Raw genomic sequence first — 16,652 nt, 5'->3', positions numbered from 1 at the left:
TGTGTGACTGTGCGTGTGCGTGACTGTGTGTGTGACTGTGTGTGTGTCTGTGTGTCTGTGTGACTGTGCGTGTGTGTGTGTGCGTGCATCGCTCAGCATCGACTGCGCGGGGATCCAGAAGCTTCGCAACTCTGACATCGAGCTGAGGAAAGGCGAGACGGACATCGGGCGTAAGAACACGCGTGTGCGCCTGGTGTTCCGTGTGCACGTTCCCCAGCCTGGAGGGAAAGTGCTGTCCCTGCAGGTCGCCTCCATCCCCATCGAATGCTGTGAGGCTCTCTCGCTCACTCACTCACTCAGTCACTCACTCAGTCACTCAGTCACTCACTCAGTCACTCACTCACTCACTCACCCATTCACTCACTCACCCACACACTCACCCCAATCATTCACTCACACACACACTCACTCACTCACACACTGACACACTCACTCATTCACTCACTCACACTCACCCAATCATTCACTCACAACAACAACAACAACCGCCATTCGCCACTAAGTGGCGGTGACATCACCACGACGCTTGTGCCAGGCTATGTGCACCTTGAGGCCACGTGAAGTGTCGAACGCCCGCTGGCAGGAGGTCACGGGGCAGACCCAGGTGCCACGGGTCGACTGACTGAGATGACTGGCTGATGCACCACCTGTGCCCCCTACTGTGCCAACCTGCTGTGCTTTAGCCACCCAGCGCTCCGCTCGTTGTTCTGAGCGTCGCTCCTCCGCCCTCCATTGTTGTTGGAGGGCGACTACCTCTAACTGCCCAGTAGCATCCTTCACGAGCCTCCTCCACAGAGGCCGATCTTGACACCGCTGGTACCAGTCATCGGCAAGTCCACTCAGCTCCACGTCCTCCTATACCACATCACTCCATCTCTTCTCTAGCCCGTGCCGCGCCCGCTTAGCCCCCTCAATCCGGCCAAACAAAAGCTGTTTCGGCATGCGGTGGCTGGGCATGCGGGCTACATGACCCAGCCATCGCAGCCTTGCCTGCCGGAGGAGCTCACCGATGGGACCCTGCCCAGATCTTTCAAGGATTTGTGAGCTCCTCACACAATCCAGTCTGGTTAAACCCAGGATGGATCGTAGGCAGGCCAGCCTAAATGTTTCTAACCGGCGAAGATGTTCCATTAGGGGGGTCCACGTTTCGCAAGCGTAAAGAAGGGAGGGAATGACCGTGGCCGAGAAGACCTGAAGCTTAGTGCGGAGCGACAGACCAGGTAGCTTCCACACAGCGTTACGCAACCGATAAAAAGATATTGCCGCTCGACTGATTCGGAGTGAGACCTCTGCTGTTAAACTGGAGCCAGTCATATGCACACTGCCCAGGTATGGGAAACTCTCCACTCTCTCCACAACTGCCCCATCACCAATTGGGAGTTGTGGGGGTGGAGTGTCCGATGGTACAAAATACTCAGGCAGGTGCTTAGTTTTGGTGGGGCTGATTGTAAGGCCCCACCTCTTAGTGGCACGCTCCAGTCTCAGCAGCAGCGTCTCCAACTCCTCCTCTGACTGAGCAGCTATTACCAAATCATCAGCATACATAACGTGGTTGAGCAATAGGGAGCCATCCCTTGACCGCACCCGGGCATCGATTAGCCTCCCATTATATCTGTACCATATGGAGATTCCCCCGGTACAGCTATTGAAGGCTTCACGAACTACGTGGTCAAAATAGGTGTTAAATAATGTGGGAGCCAGAGGACATCCCTGTCGCACCCCAAGGTGTACAGGGAATGGCTCTGACTCCCGGCCATGTAGTTTTATCCGGGCCCGCTCACCATCATGAAGGTCCTTAATGATCGTGAGCAGAGGGTCAGGTACTCCAAAAGCACGAAGAACGACCCAGAGCCCAGGCCTACTGATGGTATCATAGGCCTTGACCAGGTCAATAAAGCAGAGATGTAGGTCTTGTTGGAATTCCCTACACCTCTGCTGTAGCAGACGGACAGAAAATATGGCATCTGTGCAAGACCGCCCTTTCCTGAAACCGCATTGGGGCTCCGCAAGCCTCTCCTCAGCGTGCCTGGCAAGGCGATGCTGAATAATCCTTGCCAGGACCTTTCCCGGCACACTGAGGAGTGAGATGTCCCTGTAGTTGTTACAGTCTGTGCGGTCCCCCTTCTTAAAAAGGGGGACCACCAGGGCATCCTTCCAATCCTGCGGAACCCATCCAGTGGTCCAGACTGTTGTTATGATGTCATATAGGGCAGTCTGTGCCCAAACGCCACCCTCCCTCAGCATTTCGCTTGGGAGATCATCTCTGCCCGCTGCCTTTCCTGGTCTCAGACTCCGGATCGCCTTCAATACTTCCTCAGCAGATGGCACCTCAGCCAGCCACTCACAGGGGGTGACTTCTTCCAATATTTGAGGCACCGCAGCCTCAGCAGGGTCATCCTCACTTTGTGCCACGATGTTTTCCTGGCTGAGGGATTTTCCCTCCCCCAGGACCTCACAGAAATGCTCAGCAAATCTGCGAACCTGTTCCTGGGGGTCGGAGATTGGATCACCGTTTTTTCCCCTAATGATGGTAATAGGTGTGGCGCTGCAGGTTACTTTTTTGATGGAGTTAAATAGAGATTTGTGATCACGGGCCACTGAGGCAGACTCCATCTCCTCAGCAACCTGCGACCACCACCCATCCTTGCAGCGCCTCACGGCTCTCCGAACCTCCGAGCGAAGGCTGCGGTAAGCCTCCTCATTCTCTGACGTGGGATTCTGTAGCCGATGACAGTGGGCCTGTCGCTTTTTCTCAACCATCCTGAACACCTCCTCTGTCAGCCAGGGTCTCTGGGGAGGTCTGGACCGCGTACCCAAAGCAGCCATTGCAGCTGCATGAGTCACAGTCCTAAACCTCGCCCATTTACCCTCGACATCAGGAGGAGTCGGGGACGATGCCAATCCCAGCCGCAAGCGATGATGAAATTCTCGCTTGCAACTTTCATCAGATAACTGAGACCAGGCCACTTTATGTTGGAATGGGGTCCTGGGTGTACACCCACCACCGGAGTGGAAGAATGGCAGGCGCATCTTACAGATGACTAGTCGATGGTCAGAGGGCAGATCAGCTCCACGGTAGGTCCTGGTATCAAGGACATGGGCTCGCATTCGCTGGTCCGTCACTATGTAGTCCAGCAAATGTTCTTGCTTGGACCCGGCATGCATCCATGATGTTGTGTGGATGCGCCGATGCCGGAACAGCGTGTTGGTAATTACAAGCCCATGGGCTGCACAAAAATCTAGCAGCCTCCTACCGTTGTTATTGAGCTGATCTGGCCCATGCCCTCCAATCACTCCAGACCAGGTGCCAGTATCATGACCAACTCGGGCATTGAAGTCACCCAACATGATGACTCTATCCCGAGGGGCCACTTTAGCCAGCACCTGTGACAGAAGGTCATAGAAGGCATCTGACTCATCGGCTTTGCCTGCATCCCTCCATGGATGTTCGTCTTCGGTGGGGGCATAAGTAACCACGACCACCATTCCTCACCTCCCGTTGATGGGAAGGCGAGCCCAAAGTAGCCTGGGGCTTACAGCTTCCCACACCTCACCGCCACGCTTCCACGCCCCCTTCATTCTTTTGTTCAAAAGAAGACCCACACCCTGTTGTTTAGCAGTCTGCTGCCCCGAGTAGAGGACTGTCCACCCCTCATGGTGGCAGGAGCCAGAGCCGGTCCACCGGACCCCCTGAATGCTGCATAGATCCAGGCGGTACCGGTCCAGCTCCCGACAGAGGAGTGGCAGCCTCTCCTCTGCAGTGAGCGTTGGAACATTCCACGTGGCCACCCGTAGTGGCTTTTCGTTGTTTCTGGAGTAGCCCCGAGGGTAGGTATTCAATCTCCTGGCTCCTCCAATTGGGGTTGACGTCTCCTGGCCCCCTGGGGCCTCCGGCACCAGTTTATTAGTTAGATATTTCAGTTTAATTCGTGGTTTTGTGGTAATTAATTGAAGGTGGAGGGGTTACCAGCCCCTCGCACCCGTCCAGAGCCCCCGTTTAGCCCCTGTGGTGGACACATATGCCATGAGGGGGGGAGCCAATCAAAATTGGATCTCCCCTCACAGCACTGTCCACGACAGAGTTGCCCGTCCGGCACCGCGAGGAGCTAGGGGGTTTCACACACACCTGTACACACACAGTGTGTACACACACACCTGTACACACACACACACCTGTACACACACACACCTGTACACACACACACACTGTGTACACACACACACCTGTACACACACACACTGTGTGTACACACACACCTGTACACACACACCTGTACACACACACAATGTGTACACACACACACCTGTACACACACACACACTGTGCACACACACACAATGTGTACACACACACACAATGTGTACACACACACACACACAATGTGTACACACACACAGTGTACACACACACTAATGTGTGTGTGTGTTGTTGATCATTGTTGTTGTTGTTGTTTATAATGGTTGTTGTTGTTTATAATGGTTGTTGTTGTTTATAATGGTTGTTGTTTATAATGGTTGTGGTTGTTGTTGTTTATAATGGTTGTTGTTGTTGTTGTTGTTGTTTATAATGGTTGTTGTTTATAATAGTTGTTTATAATGGTTGTTGTTGTTTATAATGGTTGTTGTTGTTTATAATGGTTGTTGTTGTTGTTTATACTGGTTGTTGTTGTTGTTGTTTATAATGGTTGTTGTTGTTTATAATGGTTGTTGTTGTTTATAATGGTTGTTGTTGTGTATAATGGTTGTTGTTGTTTATAATAGTTGTTGTTTATAATGGTTGTTGTTGTTTATAATGGTTGTTGTTGTTGTTTATAATTTTTGTTGTTGTTGTTTATAATGGTTGTTGTTGTTTATAATGGTTGTTGTTGTTGTTTATAATGGTTGTTGTTGTTGTTTATAATGGTTGTTGTTGTTTATAATAGTTGTTTATAATGATTGTTGTCGTTTATAATGGTTGTTGTTGTTTATAATGGTTGTTGTTTATAATGGTTGTTGTTGTTTATAATGGTTGTGGTTGTTGTTGTTTATAATAGTTGTTGTGGTTGTTGTTGTTGTTGTTTATAATAGTTGTGGTTGTTGTGGTTGTTGTTGTTGTTGTTTATAATGGTTGTGGTGGTTGTTGTGGTTGTTGTTGTTGTTGTTTATAATGGTTGTGGTGGTTGTTGTTGTTGTTGTTTATAATGGTTGTTGTTGTTGTTTATAATGGTTGTGGTGGTTGTTGTTGTTGTTGTTTATAGTTGTTGTTGTTGTTGTTTATAATGGTTGTGGTGGTTGTTGTTGTTGTTTATAATGGTTGTTGTTTATAATAGTGGTTGTTGTTGTTGTTGTGGTTGTTGTTGTTGTTTATAATGGTTGTTGTTTATAGTTGTTGTTGTTGTTGTTTATAATGGTTGTTGTTGTTGTTGTTTATAATAGTTGTGGTTGTTGTTGTTGTTGTTTATAATAGTGGTTGTTGTTGTTTATAGTTGTTGTTGTTTATAATGGTTGTTGTTGTTGTTGTTTATAGTTGTTGTTGTTGTTGTTGTTGTTTATAATAGTGGTTGTTGTGGTTGTTGTTGTTGTTGTTTATAATGGTTGTGGTGGTTGTTGTTGTTGTTGTTGTTGTTGTTGTTTATAATGGTTGTGTTGGTTGTTGTGGTTGTTGTTGTTGTTTATAATGGTTGTGGTGGTTGTTGTGGTTGTTGTGGTTGTTGTTTATAATGGTTGTGGTGGTTGTTGTGGTTGTTGTGGTTGTTGTTGTTGTTTATAATGGTTGTGGTGGTTGTTGTGGTTGTTGTTGTTGTTTATAATGGTTGTTGTTGTTGTTTATAGTTGTTGTTGTTGTTGTTTATAATGGTTGTTGTTGTTTATAGTTGTTGTTGTTGTTGTTTATAATGGTTGTTGTTGTTGTTTATAGTTGTTGTTGTTGTTGTTGTTTATAATGGTTGTTGTTGTTGTTTATAATGGTTGTTGTTGTTGTTTATAATAGTTGTGGTTGTTGTTGTTGTTTATAATAGTGGTTGTTGTTGTTTATAGTTGTTGTTGTTGTTGTTTATAATGGTTGTTGTTGTTGTTGTTGTTTATAGTTGTTGTTGTTGTTGTTTATAATAGTGGTTGTTGTGGTTGTTGTTGTTGTTGTTTATAATGGTTGTGGTGGTTGTTGTTGTTGTTGTTGTTTATAATGGTTGTGTTGGTTGTTGTGGTTGTTGTTGTTGTTGTTTATAATGGTTGTGGTGGTTGTTGTGGTTGTTGTGGTTGTTGTTTATAATGGTTGTGGTGGTTGTGGTGGTTGTTGTGGTTGTTGTGGTTGTTGTTGTTGTTGTTTATAATGGTTGTGGTGGTTGTTGTGGTTGTTGTTGTTGTTTATAATGGTTGTGGTGGTTGTTGTGGTTGTTGTTGTTTATAATGGTTGTGGTGGTTGTTGTGGTTGTTGTTGTTTATAATGGTTGTGGTGGTTGTTGTGGTTGTTGTTGTTGTTGTTGTTGTTTATAGTTGTTGTTGTTGTTTATAATAGTGGTTGTTGTTGTTGTTTATAATGGTTGTTGTTGTTGTTGTTTATAGTTGTTGTTGTTGTTGTTTATAATAGTTGTTGTTGTTTATAATGGTTGTGTTGGTTGTTGTGGTTGTTGTTGTTGTTGTTTATAATAGTTGTTGTTGTTGTTGTGGTTGTTGTTGTTGTTTATAATAGTGGTTGTTGTGGTTGTTGTGGTTGTTGTTGTTGTTGTTTATAATAGTGGTTGTTGTGGTTGTTGTGGTTGTTGTTGTTGTTGTTGTTGTTGTTTATAATAGTGGTTGTTGTGGTTGTTGTTGTTGTTTATAATGGTTGTGGTGGTTGTTGTGGTTGTTGTTGTTTATAATGGTTGTGGTGGTTGTTGTTGTTTATAATGGTTGTGGTTGTTGTTGTTGTTGTTGTTGTTTATAGTTGTTGTTGTTGTTTATAATAGTGGTTGTTGTTGTTGTTGTTGTTTATAATGGTTGTGGTGGTTGTTGTGGTTGTTGTTGTTGTTTATAATGGTTGTGGTGGTTGTTGTGGTTGTTGTTGTTTATAATGGTTGTGGTGGTTGTTGTTGTTTATAATAGTTGTGGTTGTTGTTGTTGTTGTTGTTGTTTATAATAGTTGTGGTTGTTGTTGTTGTTGTTGTTTATAGTTGTTTTTGTTGTTTATAATAGTGGTTGTTGTTGTTGTTGTTTATAGTTGTTTTTGTTGTTTATAATAGTGGTTGTTGTTGTTGTTGTTTATAGTTGTTGTTGTTGTTGTTGTTTATAGTTGTTGTTGTTTATAATGGTTGTTGTTGTTGTTTATAGTTGTTGTTGTTGTTGTTTATAATAGTGGTTGTTGTTGTTGTTGTTTATAATTGTTGTTGTTGTTGTTGTTGTTTATAGTTGTGGTTGTTGTTGTTGTGGTTGTTGTGGTTGTTGTTGTTGTTGTTTATAATAGTTGTTGTTGTTGTGGTTGTTGTGGTTGTTGTTGTTGTTGCAGCTCAGCGCTCTGCCCAGGAGCTGCCGGTGGTGGAGCGACTCAGCACCTCCTGCTGCTCCGTCGCCGGGGGCGACCTCCTCCATCTCCATGGCAACCACTTCAGCCCCGACGCCAGGGTCACCTTCACCCACAGGGGCGCAGGTGAGGGGTCGGGGGTCGGGGGTCGCGGCCCCGGGGGGTCACGCCGTCTCACTGTGTGTCTGTGTCTCACTGTGTGTCTCACTGTGTGTCTCACTGTGTCTCACTGTGTCTCTGTGTCTCACTGTGTGTCTCACTGTGTGTCTCACTGTGTGTCTCACTGTGTCTCACTGTGTCTCTGTGTCTCACTGTGTGTCTCACTGTGTGTCTCACTGTGTGTCTCACTGTGTCTCACTGTGTCTCTGTGTCTCACTGTGTGTCTGTGTCTCACTGTGTGTCTCACTGTGTGTCTCACTGTGTCTCAATGTGTCTCTGTGTCTCACTGTGTGTCTCACTGTGTGTCTCACTGTGTGTCTCACTGTGTCTCACTGTGTCTCTGTGTCTCACTGTGTGTCTCACTGTGTGTCTCACTGTGTGTCTCACTGTGTCTCACTGTGTCTCTGTGTCTCACTGTGTGTCTCACTGTGTGTCTCGCTGTGTGTCTGTGTCTCTGTGTCTCACTGTGTGTCTCACTGTGTCTCTGTGTCTCACTGTGTCTCACTGTGTGTCTCACTGTGTGTCTGTGTCTCACTCTGTGTCTCACTGTGTGTCTCACTGTGTGTCTCACTGTGTGTCTGTGTCTCATTGTGTGTCTCACTGTGTGTCTCACTGTGTGTCTCACTGTGTCTCACTGTGTGTCTGTGTCTCATTGTGTGTCTCACTGTGTGTCTGTGTCTCGCTGTGTGTCTCGCTGTGTGTCTGTGTCTCATTGTGTGTCTCACTGTGTGTCTCACTGTGTCTCTGTGTCTCATTGTGTGTCTCACTGTGTCTCACTGTGTGTCTCACTGTGTGTCTCACTGTGTGTCTCACTGTGTCTCACTGTGTCTCACTGTGTCTCACTGTGTCTCTGTGTCTCACTGTGTGTCTCACTGTGTGTCCGTGTCTCTGTGTCTCACACTGTGTCTCTGTGTCTCACTGTGTGTCTCACTGTGTCTGTGTCTCACTGTGTCTCACTGTGTGTCTCACTGTGTGTCTCACTGTGTGTCTGTGTCTCTGTGTCTCACACTGTGTCTCTGTGTCTCACTGTGTGTCTCACTGTGTGTCTCACTGTGTGTCTCACTGTGTGTCTCACTGTGTGTCTGTGTCTCACTGTGTCTCTGTGTCTCACACTGTGTCTCTGTGTCTCACTGTGTCTCACTGTGTCTGTGTCTCACTGTGTCTCACTGTGTGTCTGTGTCTCACTGTGTGTCTCACTGTGTGTCTGTGTCTCACTGTGTGTCTCACTGTGTGTCTCACTGTGTCTCTGTTTCTCACTGTGTGTCTCACTGTGTGTCTCACTGTGTCTCTGTGTCTCACTGTGTGTCTCACTGTGTGTCTCACTGTGTCTGTGTCTCTGTGTCTCACTGTGTCTGTGTCTCTGTGTCTCACTGTGTGTCTCACTGTGTGTCTGTGTCTCACTGTGTCTCACTGTGTCTGTGTCTCATTGTGTGTCTCACTGTGTGTCTCACTGTGTGTCTCACTGTGTCTCTGTGTCTCATTGTGTGTCTGTGTCTCACTGTGTGTCTCACTGTGTGTCTGTGTCTCACTGTGTGTCTCACTGTGTGTCTCACTGTGTGTCTGTGTCTCACTGTGTCTCACTGTGTCTCACTGTGTGTCTCACTGTGTGTCTGTGTCTCACTGTGTCTCACTGTGTCTCACTGTGTGTCTCACTGTGTGTCTCACTGTGTGTCTCACTGTGTGTCTGTGTCTCACTGTGTGTCTCACTGTGTGTCTGTGTGTCTCACTGTGTCTGTGTGTCTCACTCTGTGTCTCACTGTGTCTCACTGTATGTCTCACTGTGTGTCTGTGTGTCTCACTGTGTCTGTGTGTCTCACTGTGTGTCTCACTGTGTGTCTCTGTATCTCTGTGTCTCACTGTGTGTCTCACTGTGTCTGTGTGTCTCACTGTGTCTCTGTGTCTCACTGTGTGTCTCACTGTGTGTCTCTCATTATGTGTCTCACTGTGTCTCTCACTGTGTCTCTGTGCCTCACTGTGTCTCACTGTGTGTCTCACTGTGTCTGTGTGTCTGTGTGTCTCACTGTGTCTCACTGTGTGTCTCACTGTGTCTCACTGTGTGTCTCTGTGTCTCACTGTGTCTCACTGTGTCTCACTGTGTCTGTGTGTCTCACTGTGTCTCTGTGTCTCACTGTGTCTGTGTGTCTCACTGTGTCTGTGTGTCTCACTGTGTCTGTGTGTCTCACTGTGTGTCTCACTGTGTGTCTCACTGTGTGTCTCACTGTGTGTCTCACTGTGTGTCTGTGTCTCACTGTGTCTCACTGTGTGTCTCACTGTGTCTCACTGTGTGTCTCACTGTGTGTCTGTCTCACTGTGTCTCTGTGTCTCACTGTGTGTCTCACTGTGTGTCTGTGTCTCACTGTGTCTCACTGTGTGTCTCACTGTGTGTCTCACTGTGTGTCTCACTGTGTGTCTGTGTCTCACTGTGTCTCACTGTGTGTCTGTGTCTCTGTGTCTCACACTGTGTCCCTGTGTCTCACTGTGTGTCTCACTGTGTGTCACTGTGTGTGTGTCTCACTGTGTCTCACTGTGTGTCTCACTGTGTCTCACTGTGTGTCTCTGTGTCTCACTGTGTGTCTCACTGTGTGTGTGTGTCCCACTGTGTCTCACTGTGTGTCTCACTGTGTGTCTCACTGTGTGTCTGTGTCTCACTGTGTGTCTCACTGTGTCACTGTGTCTCACTGTGTCTCACTGTGTCTGTGTGTCTCACTGTGTCTCTGTGTCTCACTGTGTCTCTGTGTCTCACTGTGTGTCTCACTGTCTCTCTCTGTCTCTCTGTGTCTCACTGTGTCTCTCACTGTGTCTCACTGTGTCTCTGTGTCTCACTGTATCTCTGTGTCTCACTGTGTGTCTCACTGTCTCTCTCTGTCTCTCTGTGTCTCACTGTGTCTCTCACTGTGTCTCACTGTGTCTCTGTGTCTCACTGTGTCTCTGTGTCTCACTGTGTGTCTCTGTCTCTCTGTGTCTCACTGTGTCTCTCACTGTGTCTCACTGTGTCTCTGTGTCTCACTGTGTCTCTCACTATATCTCACTGTGTCTCTGTGTCTCACTGTGTCTCTCTGTCTCTCTGTGTCTCACTGTGTCTCACTGTGTGTCTCACTGTGTGTCTCACTGTGTCTCTGTGTCTCACTGTGTGTCTCACTGTGTGTCTCACTGTGTGTCTCACTGTGTGTCTGTGTCTCACTGTGTGGCTCACTGTGTGTCTCACTGTGTGTCTCACTGTGTCTCACTGTGTCTCACTGTGTGTCTGTGTCTCTGTGTCTCACTGTGTGTCTCACTGTGTCTCTGTGTCTCACTGTGTGTCTCACTGTGTGTCTCACTGTGTGTCTCACTGTGTCTCACTGTGTGTCTCACTGTGTCTCTGTGTCTCACTGTGTCTCACTGTGTATCTCACTGTGTGTCTCACTGTGTGTCTGTGTCTCACTGTGTGTCTCACTGTGTGTCTCACTGTGTGTCTCTGTGTCTCTCTCTGTGTCTCTCACTGTGTCTCTCACTGTCTCTCTCTGTGTCTCTAACTGTGCTTCTCTCTGTGTCTCTCACTGTGTCTCTCACTGTGTCTCTCTCTGTGTCTCTCACTGTGTCTCTCTCTGTGTCTCTCTCCGTGTCTCTCTGTGTGTCTGTCTCTCTCTGTGTCTCTCTCCGTGTCTCTCTCCGTGTCTCTCTGTGTGTCTGTCTCTCTCTGTGTCTCTCTCCATGTCTCTCCGTGTGTCTCTCTCTGTGTCTCTCTGTGTCTTACTGTCTCTCTGTGTCTCTGTCTCTCTGTGTCTCTGACTCTCTCAGTGTCTCTCACCGTGTCTCTGTCTCTCTCTCTCTGTGTCTCTGTCTCTCTGTCTCTCTCTCTGTCTCTCACCATGTCTCTGTCTCTCTCTGTCTCTCACCGTGTCTCTGTCTCTCTCCTTGTCTCTCACTGTGTCTCTGTCTCTCTCTGTCTCTCACTGTGTCTCTGTCTCTCTCTCTCTGTGTCTCTGTCTCTCTGTCTCTCACCGTGTCTCTGTCTCTCTGTCTCTCTCCGTTTCTCTGTCTCCATGTCTCTCTGTCTCTCTGTCTCTCACCGTGTCTCTGTCTCTCTCTGTCTCTCTCTGTCTCTCTCTGTCTCTTACCGTGTCTCTCTCTCTCTCTGTCTCTCACTGTGTCTCTGTCTCTCTCTGTCTCTCACTGTGTCTCTGTCTCTCACTGTGTCTCTGTCTCTCACCGTGTCTCTGTCTCTCTCTGTCTCTCACTGTGTCTCTGTCTCTCTCTGTCTCTCACTGTGTCTCTGTCTCTCTCTGTCTCTCACTGTGTCTCTGTCTCTCTGTCTCTCACCGTGTCTCTGTCTCTCTCTGTCTCTCTCTGTCTCTCTCTGTCTCTTACCGTGTCTCTCTCTCTCTCTGTCTCTCACTGTGTCTCTGTCTCTCTCTGTCTCTCACTGTGTCTCTGTCTCTCACTGTGTCTCTGTCTCTCACCGTGTCTCTGTCTCTCTCTGTCTCTCACTGTGTCTCTGTCTCTCTCTGTCTCTCACTGTGTCTCTGTCTCTCTCTGTCTCTCACTGTGTCTCTGTCTCCGTGTCTCTCACTGTGTCTCTGTCTCTCACTGTGTCTCTGTCTCTCTCTGTCTCTCACTGTGTCTCTGTCTCTCTCTGTCTCTCTCTGTGTCTCTGTCTCTCTCTGTCTCTCACTGTGTCTCTGTCTCTCTCTGTCTCTCACTGTGTCTCTGTCTCTCTCTCTGTCTCTCACTGTGTCTCTGTCTCTCTCTGTCTCTCACTGTGTCTCTGTCTCTCTCTCTGTCTCTCACTGTGTCTCTGTCTCTCTCTGTCTCTCACTGTGTCTCTGTCTCTCTCTGTCTCTCACTGTGTCTCTGTCTCTCTCTATCTCTCACCGTGTCTCTGTCTCTCTCTCTGTCTCTCACTGTGTCTCTGTCTCCGTGTCTCTCACTGTGTCTCTGTCTCTCTGTCTCTCTCTGTGTCTCTGTCTCTCTGTCTCTCTCTGTGTCTCTGTCTCTCTCTCTCTGTCTCTCACCGTGTCTCTGTCTCTCTCTGTCTCTCACTGTGTCTCTGTCTCTCTCTGTCTCTCTCTGTGTCTCTGTCTCTCTCTGTCTCTCACTGTGTCTCTGTCTCTCTCTGTCTCTCACTGTGTCTCTGTCTCTCTCCTTGTCTCTCACTGTGTCTCTGTCTCTCTCTGTCTCTCACTGTGTCTCTGTCTCTCTCTGTCTCTCACTGTGTCTCTGTCTCTCTGTCTCTCACCGTGTCTCTGTCTCTCTCTGTGTCTCACTGTGTCTCTGTCTCTCTCCTTGTCTCTCTCTGTCTCTCTCTGTCTCTCTCTGTCTCTCACTGTGTCTCTGTCTCTCTGTCTCTCACCGTGTCTCTGTCTCTCTCTGTCTCTCACTGTGTCTCTGTCTCTCTCTGTCTCTCACTGTGTCTCTGTCTCTCTCTGTCTCTCACCGTGTCTCTGTCTCTCTCCTTGTCTCTCACTGTGTCTCTGTCTCTCTCTGTCTCTCACTGTGTCTCTGTCTCTCTCCTTGTCTCTCACTGTGTCTCTGTCTCTCTCTGTCTCTCACTGTGTCTCTGTCTCTCTCTCTGTGTCTCTCTCTCTGTGTCTCTCTCTCTGTGTCTCTCTCTGTCTCTCTCTGTCTCTCACTGTGTCTCTGTCTCTCTGTCTCTCACTGTGTCTCCGTCTCTCTCTCTGTCTCTCACTGTGTCTCTGTCTCTCTCCTTGTCTCTCACTGTGTCTCTGTCTCTCTGTCTCTCACTGTGTCTCTGTCTCTCTCCTTGTCTCTCACTGTGTCTCTGTCTCTCACTGTGTCTCTGTCTCTCTCCTTGTCTCTCACTGTGTCTCTGTCTCTCTCTGTCTCTCACTGTGTCTCTGTCTCTCTCCTTGTCTCTCACTGTGTCTCTGTCTCTCTCTCTGTCTCTCACTGTGTCTCTGTCTCTCTCTCTGTCTCTCACTGTGTCTCTGTCTCTCTCCTTGTCTCTCACCGTGTCTCTGTCTCTCTCCTTGTCTCTCACTGTCTCTGTCTCTCTCCTTGTCTCTCACTGTGTCTCTGTCTCTCTCTGTCTCTCACTGTGTCTCTGTCTCTCACTGTGTCTCTGTCTCTCTGTCTCTCACTGTGTCTCTGTCTCTCTCTGTCTCTCACTGTGTCTCTGTCTCTCTCTGTCTCTCACTGTGTCTCTGTCTCTCTCCTTGTCTCTCACTGTGTCTCTGTCTCTCTCTGTCTCTCACTGTGTCTCTGTCTCTCTGTGTCTCTCACTGTGTCTCTGTCTCTCTCTGTCTCTCTCTGTGTCTCTCTCTGTGTCTATCTCTGTGTCTCTCTCTGTCTCTGTCTCTCTCCTTGTCTCTCACCGTGTCTCTGTCTCTCTCTCCGTTTCTCTGTCTCCGTGTCTCTCACTGTGTCTCTGTCTCTCTCTGTGTCTCTCTCTGTCTCTCTCTCTGTGTCTCTCTCTGTGTCTCTCTCTGTCTCTCTCTCTGTGTCTCTCTCTGTCTCTCTGTGTCTCTCACTGTGTCTCTGTCTCTCTCTGTCTCTCTGTGTCTCTCACTGTGTCTCTGTCTCTCTCTGTCTCTCACTGTGTCTCTGTCTCTCTCTGTCTCTCTCTCTGTGTCTCTGTCTCTCTCTCTGTCTCTCACTGTGTCTCTGTCTCTCTCTCTGTCTCTCACCGTGTCTCTGTCTCTCTCTGTCTCTCACTGTGTCTCTGTCTCTCTGTCTCTCTCTCTGTCTCTCTCTCTCTCTGTCTCTCTCTGTCTCTCACTCTGTCTCTGTCTCTCTCTGTCTCTCACTGTGTCTCCGTCTCTCACTGTGTCTCTGTCTCTCTGTCTCTCTCTCTGTCTCTCTCTCTCTCTGTCTCTCACTGTGTCTCTGTCTCTCTCTGTCTCTCACTGTGTCTCCGTCTCTCACTCTGTCTCTGTCTCTCTGTCTCTCTGTCTCCGTCTCTCTCCCTGCAGATGGCCGACCGCTCTGGGAGGCAGAGGGCCGTGTGGACAAAGAATTATTCTCGCCCGTAAGAGTCGCAGCATGAGTGAGCGACTGGGCGAGCGATTGAGTTAGTGAGTGGGTGAGTGGGTAGGTGGGTGAGTGAGTGAGTTAGTGAGTGGGTGAGTGAGTGGGTGAGTGAGTGGGTAAGTGAGTGGGTGAGTGAGTGAGTGAGTGGGTGAGTGAGTGAGTGGGTGGGTGAGTGAGTGGGTGGGTGGGTGAGTGGGTGGGTAGGTGGGTGGGTGGGTGAGTGGGTGAGTGAGTGGGTGAGTGAGTGGGTGAGTGGGTGAGTGAGTGAGTGAGTGTTTGAGTGGGTGAGTGAGTGAGTGGGTGAGTGAGTGGGTAAGTGAGTGGGTGGGTGGGTGGGTGAGTGAGTGAGTGGGTGAGTGAGTGAGTGGGTGAGTGAGTGAGTGGGTGAGTGAGTGAGTGAGTGGGTGAGTGAGTGGGTGAGTGAGTGAGTGGGTGAGTGAGTGAGTGAGTGGGTGAGTGGGTGAGTGGGTGAGTGAGTTAGTGAGTGAGTGGGTGAGTGAGTGAGTGAGTGGGTGGGTGAGTGAGTGAGTGGGTGAGTGAGTGAGTGAGTGAGTGGGTGAGTGAGTGAGTGGGTGAGTGAGTGGGTGAGTGAGTGAGTGGGTGAGTGAGTGAGTGAGTGGGTGAGTGGGTGAGTGGGTGAGTGGGTGAGTGAGTGAGTGAGTGGTGAGTGAGTGAGTGAGTGGGTGAGTCACCCTCCACGCTGCTTTCCCTTCTCGTCAGCCACTCATTGCGGTGTAATGGGTCAAAGTTGGCAACATTTGAACCGTGGTGACGGTGACGGTGGTGGTGACAGTGGTGGTGATTGTGGTGGTGATTGTGGTGACGGTGGTGGTGGTGACGGTGGTGGTCACGGTGGTGGTGACGGTGGTGGTAGTGATTGTGGTGGTGTTTGTGGTGACGGTGGTGGTGACGGTGGTGGTGGTGATTGTGGTGACGGTGGTGGTGACGGTGGTGGTGGTAGTGGTGGTGATTGTGGTGGTGGTGACGGTGGTGGTGATGGTGGTTGTGACGGTGGTGGTGGTGGTGACGGTGGTGGTGATGGTGGTTGTGACGGTGACGGTGGTGGTGACAGTGGTGGTGATTGTGGTGACGGTGACGGTGGTGGTGACGGTGGTGGTGACGGTGGTGGTGACGGTGGTGGTGACGGTGACGGTGGTGCAGACTCATCTGACGGTGGTGGTGACGGTGGTGGTGACGGTGGTGGTGACGGTGGTGGTGACGGTGGTGGTGACGGTGGTGGTGGTGGTGATTGTGGTGGTGGTGACGGTGGTGGTGGTGGTGACGGTGGTGGTGACGGTGGTGGTGACGGTGGTGGTGACGGTGGTGGTGACGGTGGTGGTGGTGGTGATTGTGGTGGTGGTGACGGTGGTGGTGGTGGTGGTGGTGGTGACGGTGGTGGTGATGGTGGTGGTGACGGTGGTGGTGATGGTGGTGGTGACGGTGGTGGTGATGGTGGTGGTGATGGTGGTGGTGATGGTGACGGTGGTGGTGATGGTGGTGGTGATGGTGGTGGTGACGGTGGTGGTGATGGTGACGGTGGTGGTGATGGTGGTGGTGACGGTGGTGGTGACGGTGGTGCAGACTCATCTGACGGTGGTGGTGCCGCCGTTCCACGACGCGGCGCTGGCGGCGCCGGTGCCGGTTCAGGTGGCGGTGTCCAACGGCAAACAGAAACGCAGCCAGCAGCAGCACTACCTGCACTACCGTCCACACGGCGGTAGTGCAGCCACCCAGCCACTCACTCACTCAGCCACTCACTCACTCAGCCACTCACTCATTCAGTCACTCAGCCACTCACTCACTCAGCCACTCACTCACCCAGCCAGTCACTCACTCAGCCACTCACTCACTCAACCAGCCACTCACTCACTCACCCAGCCACTCACTCACTCAACCACTCACCCAGCCACTCACTCAGCCACTCACTCACCCAGCCACTCACTCAGCCACTCACTCACCCAGCCAGTCACTCACTCAGCCACTCACTCACTCAACCAGCCTCTCACTCAGCCACTCACTCACTCACCCAGCCACTCACTCAGCCACTCACTCA

The 16,652-nt window shown here is 49.4% G+C and overlaps 1 protein-coding gene across 3 annotated transcripts in view; it reads left to right on the top strand.

The window, feature by feature from the left end:
• LOC116937449 (uncharacterized) overlaps positions 1–16,652 on the top strand; it is a 101,201-nt gene that overhangs the window by 69,531 nt on the left and 15,018 nt on the right. For all 3 annotated transcript variants that reach the window (XM_076055137.1, XM_076055136.1, XM_076055135.1), the window contains exons 8-11: positions 97–269; positions 7,460–7,600; positions 14,542–14,597; positions 16,181–16,316. In XM_076055137.1, coding sequence (XP_075911252.1) covers positions 97–269; positions 7,460–7,600; positions 14,542–14,597; positions 16,181–16,316 — 506 coding nt within the window. The remainder of the gene's footprint in view (positions 1–96; positions 270–7,459; positions 7,601–14,541; positions 14,598–16,180; positions 16,317–16,652) is intronic.

Source organism: Petromyzon marinus, chromosome 69, assembly GCF_048934315.1.
Source record: "Petromyzon marinus isolate PM22_M1 ecotype Great Lakes invasive population chromosome 69, UKy_Petmar_22M1.pri1.0, whole genome shotgun sequence".
In the NCBI taxonomy this organism is placed as follows: domain Eukaryota; kingdom Metazoa; phylum Chordata; class Hyperoartia; order Petromyzontiformes; family Petromyzontidae; genus Petromyzon; species Petromyzon marinus.
This window is presented reverse-complemented; position numbering and strand designations above follow the sequence as displayed.